Here is a 15,933-nt window from a genome sequence, read left to right on the forward strand (position 1 = left end):
ATTTAGGAAATTTAGTATCATATTTTTAACTTAAAGTTACAACAATCTTATTTTTCTCAGAAGTTAAAAAGACCTAAAGGCAAAATTTTAAATTACGAAACTGCTAAATACCTAACACAGAGATAAGTGCTTTCATATGGATTATGACCCCATGTAATGCAATAGTTTCAAGCACAGATTATGGAGCCAGACTGACTGGGTTTGGATCCCAGTTCAGATCACCAGCAACGTGATCTTGGTAAAATTATTCAACCTCTCTGTGTCTGTTTCCTCATCTGTTAAATGAAAATAACAATAGAATCTACCTCATAGGGTTGATATGAGACTTGAATGAATCACTCATGTCAAACACTTGGACCTCTGTATGGCACATAATAAATTCAATATTAGTGTTTATATTACTATTATTTTAATCTTACCCAACTTAGGTTCAAATACCCACTCTGATACTTGGTTGGTTAACTGTATAGCCATGGGCAAATTACTTAACCTCTCTAGGCCTCTACTTATCTGTAAGACAGAATAATAATACCTACCTCATAAGGTGTGAGGATTCAATGAGATAAAGTATGTAGAAGAATGTGTGAGCCTCACATACTGCCTGTGACTAACTATTAATAATTAGCCATTAATACGCAGACCCAGATTCAAATCCTGACTCTACCACTTAGAAGCTGTGTAACCTTGACACATGTTAACCTCTCTAAACTTCATTTTCTTCATCTGTGAAACAGCATTAGTAATACTTACTTTACAGAATTGTGATAACTGTATTCACTTAATATACATTTAATGATCACCTATTATGTACTAGGCTCTTGACTAAGCCTTGGATACATGGTGGCAAACAAGAGCTCCTACAGAGCTTACAAACTTCAAACATCTAAATGAGTACTTCTAGAATTAATATTGTTAAATGGCCAAAATACCCAAAGCAATCTACAGATTTAATGCAATCCCTATCAAATTACCCATGACATTTCTCACAGAAGTAGAACGTATAATCCTAAAATTTTTACAGCACCATAAAAGACCCAGAATTGCCAAAGCATTCCTAAGAAAAAAGAACAAACCAGGAGGCATAACCTTCACACACTTCAGACAATACTGCAAAGCAACAGTAATCAAAACAGCATGGTACTGGCACAAAAACAGACATATGGATCAATGGAAGAGAATAGGCAGCCCAAAAATAAACCCACACACATACGGTCAGTTAATCTTTGAAAAAGGAGGCAAGAATATACAATGGAAAAAAGACAGCCTCTTCAGCAAATGGTGACTCTTGATGGTGTTGGGAAAGCTGGACAGCCACATGTAAATCAACAAAGTTAGAACACACCCTCACACCATACAAAAAAATACACTCAAAATGGCTTAAAAACTTAAATATAAGACATGACACCATAAAACTCCTATAAGACAACATAAGCAAAATATTCTTGGACATCAATTGTACCAATGTTTTATTAGCTCAGTCCCCAAGGCAATAGAAATAAAAGCAAAAATAAACAAATGGGACCTAATCAAACTTACAAGCTTTTACACAGCAAAGGAAACCATATGCAAAATGAAAGGACAGCCTATGGATTGGGAGAAAATATTTGCAAACGATGCAACCAACAAGAACTTAATTTCCAAAACAGACAGACAGCTCATACAACTCAATAACAAAAAAACAAACAACTATAGTGTAGTTGTCAACAATCCTTGGCATTCCTTGGCTTGTAGCTATATCATTCGAATTTCTACCTCCATTTTCACTTGGCCATCTTCCCTCTGTGTACATCTGGATCCCTAAATACCTCTTCTCATATAGGGTGGATTAGGGTCCATCCTAATCCATCCAGTATGGCTTCATCTTAACTTGATTGCATCTTCAAAGTCCCTATTTCCAAATAAGGCAACACTCCCAGGTACCAGGGGTAGAAACATCAAAATATCCTTTTTTGGGGGTACTGGGGTTGCAATTCAACCCACAAAACCTGTTAAGATATATGTTTGCCAGAGTGTGGAATGTAAACCTGAAAAATATTCAGAGGCCTGCCACATGATGGAGTCTTTTAGGTAACTAATGCGACATGCCAGGACATCTTTAAGGTAAAGGAAAAGTCACTACATCATGTATCTCTTAGCATTAAGAAAGAAGCATAGTACTTGGTAGGTCTCTTTGTACTTGTGGACTCTTCCATCACACTTGGTAATACTGCATTAATTGAATTTATCAGGAGGCTCAGAAGGCTAATTTTAAGTGGGCAAAAAATGACTCAAGAGGAGCAACATAGCACGACAGCAGAGTAGGAAATCTTGGATCTGCCTTGTCCCCACAAACATACCAAGTTAGCAACAAGATTCTCTTTGTGAGAAATCCAGAAACTAACTGAAATATTCCTGTACCCTGGGCAAGTTTGAAACTAGACTCACCAAATCTGGCAGGGAGAGTCAAGACCCAATCTCAACAGAATTTCTACAGCTCACATAGCACCGTATGATCAGAAAGAGACTCTTTAGCTCCCAGTTTCTCCCAGGGGAGGGAAATTGTTGGCTCACATGTCCAGCACCCCAAGTTTTCCAAGTAGGATCCCCAAAGGTCTCGCTTCTCTGCTGCTATGTTTGGGGCTCTGACAGATTCTAGCACAGTCTATTTGCCTGGGAGAGAAAGGAGATGGCAGCTTGGGCTGGTAAACACCATAGTTCCTTCTCTGGCACAGCACAAAGGGAGAAGATAAAAAATCAAGGCTCTCAGCTTCCCACTGGGGATGGAAAGACTTGATCCATGTGTCCAGTACCCCAGCTTCTCTACGACTGCACAAAGAACTGGCACCTGTCTTGCTCATCTTGGAACGCTGATGGAATCAGAACAATCTAGCCACCTGGGGGAGATAGAGACAGAGATTTAAACTGGTGGACACCATAGCTCCTGCCTCCTTCTCAGCACGGAGTAGGTGGACAAAAACAAAGCTGCCTGATTCTCACCGGTAAGGGGAAAAGTTGGTCCAGGTATCCAATGCCACAATCTTTCCAGGGACTACTCAAAGGACAGGCTTCTAGCTTGCCTGCCTCAGAGTACTGAGGGGATCTGGGATCTGGCATAATCAAACCACCTGTGGCAGGGTGGGGTGTCTAGTGAAAACAGAGATGAAGATTTGGCCTGGCAGTCACCATAGTCCTCCCTCCCAGTTAAGCACAGAGCCAGTGGACAAAAATCTCTAGTTCTTAGCTTCTCACTGCGGAAGGAAAGAGTTAGACAGAGCATTCAACAATATAACTTTTCCAGAGACTGCCTGAGGAATTGGCTTCAGACTTGCTTGTCATGGTACACTGATGGGACCTGGCACATCCTAGATACCTGGGGTCTTCAAAGAACCAACAAAAGTGGGTTGGACTACCTCAAAGTTTCAAGAGGCCCTCAGGTTCTTCTCCTGTATGAGGCTAGTGCATGAACAATGGGAGAGGTAACTGCTCCATCCAATGTGCAGAAACCAACACAGAGAGTCAAGGAAAATGACGGTTCAGGCAGAGATGTTACCAAACAAATGAACAAGATAAATCTCTAGGAAATACAAGCAAAATAACTACAAGATTAATAGAAATCAATTAACAAAATGGAAATAGTAAATACTTCCATAGCAGTAATCACTATAAATGTAAATGGATTAAATTCCTCAATCAAAAGGCATAGAGTAGTTGAGTGGATTAAAAAACCACACCTATTTGCTATCTACAAAAAACTCACTTGAAATTTAAGAACACAAATAGGTGAAAGAGAAGAGATGGAAAAGCTACTCCTCATTAATGAAAGCAGGGGTGGCTATATTTATATCAGGAAAAAAATAGACTTTAAGTCAAAATCTATTATAAGAGAAAAAGAAGTACATAACAATGATAAAAAGGCCAATTCAACAGGAAGATATCATAATCAAAAATGTATATGCACCCAACAACAGAGTACCTAAATACATAAAGCAAATGTTGACAGAACAGAAAGGGAAGTAGACAGCATGACAATAATAGTAGGAGAATTCAATACCCCACTTTCAATAATAAATAGAATATCCAGATAGAAAGTCAGGAAAGAAACAGAGGACGAACAACATTATAAACCTAAGAGAAATATACATAACATTTTGCCCAACAGCAGCAGAATACATATTCTTTTCAACTGAACATGGAACTTTATAGATCACAGGTTTGGTCACAAAACAAGTCTAAACAGATTAAAGAAGGCTGAAATCATGCAAAGTATCCTTTCTGACCACAATGGTATAAAACTAAAATGAACAGCAGAAGAAAAACTGGAAATTCACGAATATGTGGAAGTTAAATGACAAACTCTTGAACAACAATTTTGTCAGAAAAGAAATCAAAGAAAACTCCTAAAGACAAATAAACAAACAAAAACCACAACATACCAAAACTTATAGGCTACAGCAAGAGTAGTACTGAAAAGGAAGTTTACTGTGATAAAGAGACACATTGAGAGAATAGAAAGATCAAATGAACAACTTAATTTACATTTCAAGGAGCTAGAAGAACAAAATAAGCACAAAGTTAGCAGAAGGAAAGAAATAGCAAAGATTAGAATAGAAATAAGTGAAATAGAGAATAGTAAAACAATGAAATTGAGTTTTTTTGAAAGCTAAAACTGGCAAACCCTTAACTAAACTAAGAAAAAGGAAAGAAGACTCAAATAAATAAAATCCAAAATGAAAGAGGAGACATTAGAACTGAGGCCACAGAAATAAAAAGGATTATAAAAGACTACTATGAACTACATCAACTGAATAATCTTAAAAAAAAAAATGGATAAATTCCTAGAATCATACACCCTACCAAGACTGAACTGTGAAGAAATAGAAAGTCTGAACAGACCTAAAACTAATATAGAGATTGAATCACTAAACAAAAACCTCGCAACAAAGAAAAGCCCAGGACCAGATGGATTCCCTGGTGATTTTTACCAAATATTCAAAGAATTAATGCCAATACTTTTAAACTCTTCCAAAAAACTGAAGAGAAGGAAACACTTCCAAACTCATTTCATGAGGCCACCACTATCCTGATACAAGGTACCTTTACCAGTTGACTTTGACAGACAAGTATAACACAAGAAAACAAAACTATAGGCCAATATCCCTGATGAATACTGATGCAAAAATCCTCAATAAAATACTGGAAAACTTAATCCAACAGCAAATTGAAATGATCATACACTATGAACAAGTGGAATTTATCCCTGGGATATAAGGATGGCTCAACATATGAAAACAAATTAATGTGATACACCACAATGACAAAATAAAGGGTAAAAATCACATATCTGTCTCAACAGAAGTTGAAAAAGGATTGAACAATATTCAACATCCTTTCATGATAAAAATGCTCAACACACCAGGAATAGAAAGAAAGCATTTCAACATAATAAAGGCAATATATGGACGGTCGGCGGGAAGATGGCGGAAGAGTAAGACGTGGAGATCGCCTTCCTCCTCACGGATACACAGCAATATATGAAAAGCTCTGCTGGAAGACTGAAAGCTTTTCCTCTAAGAACAAGGCAATGATGCCCACTCTTGCCAGTTGCTTAACATAGTACGAGAAGTCCTAGCCAGAGCAATTAAGCAAGAAAAAGAAATAAAAGGCATTCAAATCGGAAAGGAAGAAGCAAAACCGTCCCTGTGTGCAAATGACATAATGTTATATATATAAACTCTGAAAGACTCAATTTAAAAAATTTTAAAGCTACAAGATGAATTCAGTGACGTTTTAGGATACAACATTGACATACAAAAATCAGTCTCATTTCTATTCACTAACAACAGACTATGTGAAAAGGAAATCGGGAAACCAATCCCATTTACAACAGCCCCAAAGGAATAAACTTAACAAAGGAAGTGGAAAACCTGTATACTGAAAACTAGAAAACACTGATGAAAGTAATTAAAGAAGAAACATATAAATGGAAAGACAACCCATGTTCATGAAGTGGAAGACTCAGTATTCTTAAAATGTCCATGCTATCAAAGCAATCTACAGATTCAATGCAGTCCCTATCAAAACCCCAATGGCATTTTTTTATAGAAATAGAAAAAATGCTAAAATCCATATAGAAACACATAAGATAACAAATAGCCAAATCAATCTTATGAAAGAACAAAGTGGGAGGCATCAAAGTTCCCAGTTTCCAAATACATTGCAAAGCTACAGTAATCAAAAAAGTATGGTACTGGTATAAAGACAGAATTGTAGACCTATGGAATTCAATAAAGAGCCTAGAAATAAATTCACACATATATGATCAACTGGCCTTCAACAAGGGTGCCAAGAATATACAATCAATAAAGGGTGGTCGCTTCAACAAAAGTGTTAGTCAAATCAGTATCTGGGTATCCAGTTGCAAAAGAATGAAATTGGACCCTTTTGTTATACCCTAAACAAAAATAAACTCAAAATAGATTAAACACTTAACCATAACATTGAAACTGTAGAATTCCTAGATGAAAACATAGAGAAAAACTTCATTACATTGGTATTGGCAATGATTTCCTTGATATGACACCAAGAGCACAGGCAACAAAAGCAAAAATAGACCAGTGGGACTACATCAAACTTAAAGGCTTCTGCAGAGCAAACAAAACAGTTAACAGAGTAAAAGGCAACCTACAGAATGAAAGGAAATATTTGTAAACTATATTTCTGATAAGGAATTAATCTTCAAAATATATAAGGAACTCGAACTCATAGTAAAAAAAACTAATAATCTAGTTTAAAATGGGCTAAGAACTAGAATAGACATTTCTCTAAAAAAGACATACAAGTGGCCAACAGGTAAATGGAAAAAAAAAAAGCTTAATGTCACTAATTATCAGGGAAATGTAAATCAAAACCATGAGATACCACCTCACACCTGTCAGGATGACTATTATCAAAAAAAAGAAAACCACAAAAGACAAAAGTGCTAGTGAGGATATGGAGACATTGGCACTCTTGGACACTATTGGTGGAAATGCATAATGGTACATCTACTATGGAAAACAGTATAGAGGTTCCTCCAAAAAAAAAAAAAAAGCACTATCAGATGATCCAGCAATTCTACTCCTGGGCATTTATCCAAACTAATTGAAATCAGAATCTCAAAGAGATTATTAGCACTCCTATGTTCACTTCAGCATTATTCACAATAGTCAAGACACAGAAAAAAACTAAATATCCACAGATAGATGAATGAATGAAAGAAAATGTGGTATATTCATACAATAGAATATCATTCAGCCTTAAAAAAGAAGGAAATTATGCAATACACAACAACAAGCATGAACCCTGAGAATATTATGCTAAGTGGTATTATATTAAGCCAGTTTGACAGACAAATATTGCATGATTCCAACTCTGTGAGGTATCTAAAATAGTTAAATTCATAGAATCAAAGAGTCGAATGGTGGTTGTCAGGGGCTAAGAGGAGAGAGGAATCGGGAATAAACTAATCAATGGGCACAACGTTTCAGTTAAGCAAGATGAATAAGTTCTGGAGATCTGCTACTCAAGATTGTACCTAAAGTCAACAATATTGCATTGTACGCTTAAAATTTTGTTAAGAGAGTAGATCTCATGTTAAGTATTCTTGCCAAAATAAAATTAAATTTTAAAAAGAGATCCAATAAGGCTAGAGACAACCATGATAGATAAGACACTGCAGAATCTATGACAAGCAGATCCCTGGAGTTCCAGAGCAAAAGATGTTTTCTGCAGTACAAAACTACCATGTGAAAAGCAGCTCCGGGAAAAGTCCTGATGCCTACTAAATATTGAGCTTCTAATCATGAGACACCAAGTAATGGTGTAATTTAAGTGACAGGGAGCAAACCCTGACTCCAGTGACACCTACCTCTGTTACACAAATGCCATTCCCTCAGCTCACGCCTATGGCCTCATGGAAGGTTCCCTGAGGAAGACAACTCAAGACTGACTAACAGATGAACTGGCTTGATATGTTGGCACAAGTTAAAAAAAAACACCTGTTGCTGCCATATAATATCACTCAGTTTTCTTTAAATGATGTGGTGATAGGAAAATCTCCCAGTGAACAGAGCTTACAGCAGTACACTTACTCCTCTCCTTTGTATGGAGGTAGAAGTAGTACGAGGTAAAGATATACATGGACTTGTGGGCAATGGCAAATGTCTTGTAGGTTGGTTGGTAACAGGACCGTAAAGAACAAGATTGAAAGACTGCAGTCATGGAGGTCTGGGACAGGGACATGGGAATGGAACAATGGGAATGGGTACAAAGTATTCAAATCCTTGGTTATGAAGTCATAACCAAAGAAAATGTTGAAGATCCTCCATGCTCATCAGACAATACCTAACACAGAGGAGGCATTAAACAAAAAGGTGGATGGAATAATTCATGCAGTGGACATCAGTCAACCTTGCCTAACAGAAGAAAGAATAAATTAGACATGATGATAGAGATAAGGAACCTGTGCATGAATCCTCCTGAGTGGGCTCCCTCTAACCAAGGCTAATCTACCTACAACCACTACTGTACCTGTTCACGGACATATTCTTCATTGGCTTTTCTTCATTTCCTGTCTTACTCTCCCTACTCCCCCACCTGTTCTTCCTGAGATACCCACCTAAATATAAAACCTTTACCTAAGTCCTTGTCTCAGTATGAGATACAACTTTCCAAGACTGAGCCAGGAAGAATTAGAAAATATGAACAGACCTATGACAAGTAATGAAGTTGAAACTGTAATTTAAAATCTTCCAACAAACAAAAGTCCAGAATCAGATGGCTTCATGGGCGAATTCTATCAAACGTTTAGAGAAGAGCTAACACTGATCCTTCTCAAACTCTTCCAAAAAATTGCAGAGGAAGGAACACTCTTAAATTCGTTCTACAAAGCCACCATCACCCTGATACCAAAATCAGACAAAGATATCACAGAAAAAAAGAAAATTACAGACCAATATCACTGATGAATATAGATGCAAAAATTCTCAACAAAATACTAGCAAGCAGAATCCAACAACATATTAAAAGGATCATACACCATGTTCAAGTGGGATTTATCCCAGGAATGCAAGGATTCTTCAATATATACAAATCAATGTGATACACCATATTAACAAGTTAAAGAATAAAAACCATATGAGCATCTCGATAGATGCAGTAAAAGTTTTTCACAAAATTCAACACCCACTTATGATAAAAACTCTCAAGAAAATGGGCAAAGAGGGAACCTACTTCAATATGATAAAGGCCATATATGACAAAGCTACAGCAAACCTCATACTCAATGGTGAAAAACTGAAAGCATTTCCACTAAGATCAGGAACAAGAAAAGGATGCCCACTCTCGCCACTCTTATTCAACATAGTTTTGGAAGTTCTAGCCACGGCAATCTGAGAATAAAAAGAAATAAATGGAATCCAAATTGGAAAAGAAGAAGTAAAACAGTCACTGTTTGCAGATGACATGATACTATACATAGAAAATCCTAAAGATGCCACCAGAAAACTACTACAACTAATCAATGAATTTCATAAGGTTGAAGGATGCAAAATTAATGCACAGAAATCTCTGGCATTCCTGTACACTAACAACAAAAAACAAGAAAGAGAAATCAAATAAACAATCCCATTTACCATCGCAACAAAAAGAAAAAAATACCTAGGCATAAACCTATCTAAGGAGGCAAAAGATTTGTACTTAGAAAACTATAAAACACTGATGAAAGAAATCAAACATAACATAAACATACTGCGAGATATACCAGGTTCTTGGATTGTAAGAATCAATATTATGAAAATGACTATACTACCCAAAGCAATCTACAGATCCAATGTAATCCCTATCAAACTATCAAGGGCATTTTTCACAGAATTGGAACAAAAAATTCTACAATCTGTATGGAAACACAAAAGACCCCAAATAGCCAAAGCAATCTTGAGAAAGAAAAATGGGGCCGGAAAAATCAGGCTACCTGACTTCAAACTATACTACAAAGCTACAGTAATCAAGATAGTATGGTACTGGCAGGCACAAAAAGAGAAATACAGATCAGTGGTACAGGATAGAAAGCCCAGAGATAAACCCACGCATATATGGTCACCTAATTTTTGACAAAGGAGGCAAGAACATACAATAGAGAAAAGACAGTCTCTTCAATAAGTGGTGCTGGGAAAACTGGACCCCTACATGTAAAAGAATGAAATTAGAACACTCCCTAACACCATACACAAAAATAAACTCCAAATGGATTAAAGACCTAAATGTAAGACTGGATAAAACTTGTAGATGATAACATAGGAAAAACAATCTTTGACATAAACCACAGCAAGATCTTTTTTGATCCACCTCCTAGAATAATGAAAATAAAAACGAAAATTAAAAAACCAGACCTAATGAAACTTAAAAGCTTTTGCGCAGCAAAGAAAACCATAAACAAGAGAAAAAGACAACCCTCAAAATGGGACTAAATATTTGCAAATGAAACAGTGGACAAAGGATTAATATCCAAAATATACAAACAGTTCATGCAGCTCAATATCAAAAAAAACCAAACAACCCAATTAAAAAATGGGTGGAACACTTAAATACACATTTCACCAAAGAAGACATACAGATGGCCAAGAGGCCTGTATGTCTTAGAGCCTGTCTGTATGACCTAGAGCCTGTCATACAGAGTGAAGTGAGCCAGAAAGAGAAAAACAAATATCGTATATTAATGCATATATGTGGAATCTAAAAAATGGTACAGATGAACCTATTTGTAGGGCAGGAATAGAGACATGGACACAGAGAATGGACATGTGGACACAGTGGGGAAAGGGGAGGGTGAGATGAATTGGGAGATTAGGTTTGACATAAATACACTACCATGTGTAAAATAGATAGCTAGTGGGAATGTGCTGTATAGCACAGGGAGTTCAGCTCAGTGCTCTGTGATGACCTAGGTGGGGGGTGGGGAAGGGGAGGGAGGTCCAAGAGAGAGGCGATATAGGCATACAAATGCTGATTCACTTCATTGTACAGCAGAAACTAACACAACATTGTAAAGTAATTTTACTCCAATAAATAAATAAAATATACAACCTCTACCTAAGTCCTTATCTCAGTATGATTGTGGGAGGAACCCAATTTAAGGCTCTGATATTGCAAGGTTTTTCTAAGGGTTGGAAATAACACAAATACACCAAGAAAAATTCTGGTACATTTTAGCACCCTTGAAATGTTGATATTATTCATGTGCCAGAATTAGTACCTGGGATATTGCTAGATATTGTGCTAAGTCTATTTTGTATGTTATCTCTAATTTGCACAATAATTATACAATACAGATACTTATTTTCCTAATTTTAAGTAAACTTTAAGTGATAACATCAGCATGACATAACCAAGTACGTGCTAAAGTTAATATATGAACCTAAGTCTGTCTGAAACCAAAACCTGTGCTTTTTGGTATTATACTATGTTACCTCTTGTTTAAAAAAAATTAGTTAGCATGCCCTCTGGATTCATCCATGTTGTCACAAATGGCAGGATGTCCTTTATATGGCTGAATAATACTTCATTATATATTATATTTATATATATATATATTCAGTGTGTGTGTGTGTGTGTGTGTGTGTGTGTGTGTGTGTATATATATATATATATATATATATAATATTTTCTGTAGCCATTCATCCAGCAAAGTACATTTAGGTTGTTTCCACATCTTGCTATTGTGAATAATGCTGCAGTGAAGTTGATTTCATAGAAACAGAGCAAAGAATGGTGGTTGCCAGGGGCTGAGGGAAGGGGAAATGGGGTGATGTAGGTCAAGGGGTACAAATTTTCAGTTATAAGTTCTGAGGCTCTAATGCACAGCATGGTGACTAGAGTTAAAGAATATGGTATTGTATACTTGAAAATTTCTGACAGTAGATCTTAAGCATTTTCACCACAGGGAGGGGAAAGCAGATAGCTATGTTAACTATGTAAGGTGATGGATGTGTTTATTATCATGATTTTGGTAATTGTTCTACAATATACATGTATATCAAATCATTACATCATACACCTTAAATATATGCAATTATATTTGTCAACTATTCCTCAATAAAGTTAAAAAAACAACAAAGTATATCAGCCATCTGGATATCTAAAAGAAAAGTTCAGGTGCAGTATTAAGCTAAAAATCCTGATTTCTGATGTAGTCATAGCATATTTTCATGCTGCACCAATAATAAAGACTATTTTATTTTCTTTCAAGAGGAAATAAAACATTAATTTTTAAAGATTACACAAATAAATGTAGTAAAACTCCATTGGGAGAATTAAAAATAAAAGTTTTTAAGTTTTTATTTCTATTGTCTGAAATGATATATAAATAACTACCATATCTTTATTTCACTGATGCATTTTTATGCCATGGTAACTTAATACAACATACTAAATCTCTCAGGCTAACCAATTAATTTGAAGTATGAATTATAGTGCACTTCTCACATTCAATACACATATATGCATATCAATCATGGAAGAATAATCAAATTGCATATGATGGCAACCAAACATAGTATTTATTTGGATAGTTTATTTTAAAACAGTAGTAAATTTTTCTTTATCATAAAACCTTTTCCTATATATCTTATCACCTAGTGAGAAATTTTCAACAATATGTTTATTATTCATGTCATAAGTTGACCTATAATAAGGTAATACATATATGCAGTGGTTAAAAGTATGGCCTGTGGAACCAGAAAATTCTCAGTTTCAAATTCAGCTACACCACTTGTCAGTCATGCAATTCAAGGTAAATAACTTTACATCTCTGAGCATCACTTTCCTCACCTACAAAGAGAGATATAATACCTCAGAAGTCTTTTGTGTGTATTAAATGAGATAAACTATGTATATCATTCCTTACAGGGTATGGCAAACAATAAGTAATAAAGTGATAATTACTATTGTTTTTTTCCTTTATGTTCTTGCTGTTATTAGTTAAATTTTTATTTAAATGTAAAAATATTTTTATTAATCTTAAAATCTCACTTTATGAAGACCATTTTGTTCACTATCTGTCCTCCTTCATTTATTAATTTCTCTGGTGCTCTCTCTCGCTCTCGCTCTCTCTCCCCACTCCTTCTGGGGCTCCCATTATGCATATACTGATCTCTTTGATGGTATTGCATAAACCCCTTAAGCTTTCTTCACTCTATTTCATTCTTTTTACTTAAGTTCCTCTGATTCCATTATTTCCAATAATATGTATTCAAATTCACTGATTCTTTATTCTGCTTTAGTCTGACATTAAAGTCCTGTAGGAAGTTTTCTCAGTTCAGCTACTGTGTTCTTCAGCTTCATGCTTTCTATCAACATTTGGTACTTTCAGCATTATCTCTCTCTCTGATGAAACTGTCACTTTGTTCATGCAATGTTTTCCTGACCTTGGTAAAAATCTTTATGACAGTTATTTTGATTTCTCTGTCAGGTAAATCATGTAACTCCATTTCTTTAGAGTCAGTTTCTGATAGTACACTAGGTGCTAAGGAACAAAAATTAATAAGAAACCATCACTGACTTCAAGGACTTTTCAGTGATAAGGAAAAGGAAAGAGATCATTAAATGACTGCAATGCAATAAAAACTATCATAGCAGAGGCCAGTAAATCATAGAAGAGGTGCCTGTAAATATACAGGTAGAGACGGCCAAACCTGCCCGGGAGGTACTGTGTCTCAGAGGAAGAAATGCTGGCCTGAGTCTGAATTAACATTTTACCAAGTAGAGAAAGGCATCTGGGGCACAGAGAAAACAGCATCTGCAAAGGTACAAAGACTTGAGAGAAGCTGGTAGACTGGGGAACAGCAAGCAATTAAATATGGCTTTTTATCAAAGCTAACAGAAAATTAATCTTTCCACATCTTTTTAATTGTTGGTAAAACAACCATGGTACTTAGGGGTTCAGAGAACTGTCATATAACTGGAATGTCCCTTCAATCACACACACACATGCAAACACATTACTCAAAACCAAAAATAATCAACAACTGTATATAAAACAAAGCTATGTTTAACTTTCTCATTAATATTTTCAACATATTCTGAATACCTACTATGTGCTTATATGCCATTCAGAGTATGAGGCTCAGATATAAAGAAGTTAACATGATTCAACTACTACTGGGTGGAAATTCACAATTAAGCCCTGTTCTCCCCTATCAGAATACTCACAGCATTTGCTGTTTACGAAGTATATTACTTTTTCTGTTTTGTTTGTGTTCAACTGAATCTTTTCTTTTTTTTTTTTTTGAATCTTTTCTTTAATTGCTTCTTTATAGAGAAGACTGCTCTCAAAAAGACTAAGAACCAGGTATACAGTAGACATTGAATAATTAATAATTTATCAAGTATTCAAATTATATTAGTTTTATCCCAAAAGAAATAATATCTGGGTATTTATAAAATATAAGGTACTGCATAAATGTTCATTAGTACTACCATTATCCTTCTAATCATTTATCACAACCAAAACATAGCACTTCATTTTTAAGTATTTCCAAGTTAGTTCATTCAAAATGGATTTTTCCTGACAACTTATTTCATTATGGTAAAAAATTAAATGGGTTGAATCACACTAAATGGTCAGATGGCATTAGATTCCAAAAATGACTCACTAGACAAGCTCAAAAGAAAAGGCCTTTGATACACTCACCACTTTCAAAGCAAGCATCAAAGATAAGATGTCCTTTCTTGGGCTGTCCACAGTATCCAGTTGGAAGCACCATATATTTGTTCACATTCCCTCCGATGGTATCATCATTTCCCAGATCATTGCCTATTGTTCAAAAAATTGGCTCATGTTAAACAGAAATCATAATGCATTTAATAACAGAAATCCAATAAAATTTTTACCCCCCTCCCCTGTAATTTGGTGCTTATCCAGGCATTAAAAAATTTAACCACATATTGTGGTAAAGTAGAAAGAGAATAATTTTTAAATCAAAAAGATATAGGCTCAAATCTTATCACTACTACATGTTAATTCTCTGTGTCACAAAGCAATCAACCAAACCCTTTTAAGCCTCAGTTTCTCTCATCCACAAAAAGGGAATGGTAAAACCCATATTTCTAAACTGTGTTATGAGAATTAGGTAATGAAAAATATCTAGTGTAACTACTGAAATGCAAAAGATGTTTGTATTTCAGTGCACAAGTGAGACTCATTGTAAGAGGTGGAGCTGTAAAAGAAAACAATCTTCTACAGCTGGGGGAAGAGCAGGAAACAGTCCTGGGCCTAATACTATATATCAACATTATTTAAGGTCCCCTACCCCTGGGGAAGGAGTAAAAACAATCTCTCACAAAACATATCAAAGATTCAAAGCAGAATTAAAAGACACAAGAGAAGTGGGATCACTGAAAAAACTCCACTCCAACATCAGAACATACAGGGCCTGCCTAAGACCTAGGCTAGACCACTATAACAGAAACACTCCTAGTCCCTCAATACCAATATAGCAAGCACTGGATAACAAACAAAGCAATCTAATTCTAGCATAGGGACAAAAGCATAGATAGAAGCCCCCTCTGTAATAGGAGTATCCAAGGGAAGGACAAAAGTTTAGGGTGAAGCAGAACATTGAAGAAAAACCCTCAATCACTCTAGCCCTTTCCTTCATGAATAAAGTATTACTAGAAGCATTTGAAGCCAGTGGCAAACTGAAGACAACCATAGCAACAATGAAGCTCAACCCAGCTTAACTCCTGACTGAGTAAATATAAGCCCTCAAACAAATGCACCTAGGAGAAGAGGTGCAAGCATTGTAACATATAATATTTATATCATTCTCTACGGTTCTACATGAGTTATACAGTATTCAATAAAAAATTGTGGAACATACAAAAAACTCAAGAAAAAAACAACCTACTATCTTGGGCAAA

At 35.7% G+C, this 15,933-nt stretch overlaps 1 protein-coding gene across 1 annotated transcript in view; it reads right to left on the bottom strand.

Annotated features, from left to right (window-relative positions):
* Positions 1-15,725, bottom strand: part of AGBL4 (AGBL carboxypeptidase 4) — a 1,255,618-nt gene extending 1,239,893 nt beyond the window's left edge. The window contains exons 1-2 of the mRNA XM_024739248.1: positions 15,686-15,725; positions 14,705-14,827 (exon numbers count right to left, since the gene is read on the bottom strand). Of these exons, the coding sequence (XP_024595016.1) occupies positions 14,705-14,827; positions 15,686-15,725 (163 nt within the window). The remainder of the gene's footprint in view (positions 1-14,704; positions 14,828-15,685) is intronic.
* Positions 15,726-15,933: the final 208 nt, after the last annotated feature.

The sequence above is a fragment of the Neophocaena asiaeorientalis genome, unplaced genomic scaffold, assembly GCF_003031525.2.
Source record: "Neophocaena asiaeorientalis asiaeorientalis breed wild unplaced genomic scaffold, Neophocaena_asiaeorientalis_V1.1 scaffold138, whole genome shotgun sequence".
Lineage (NCBI taxonomy): Eukaryota > Metazoa > Chordata > Mammalia > Artiodactyla > Phocoenidae > Neophocaena > Neophocaena asiaeorientalis.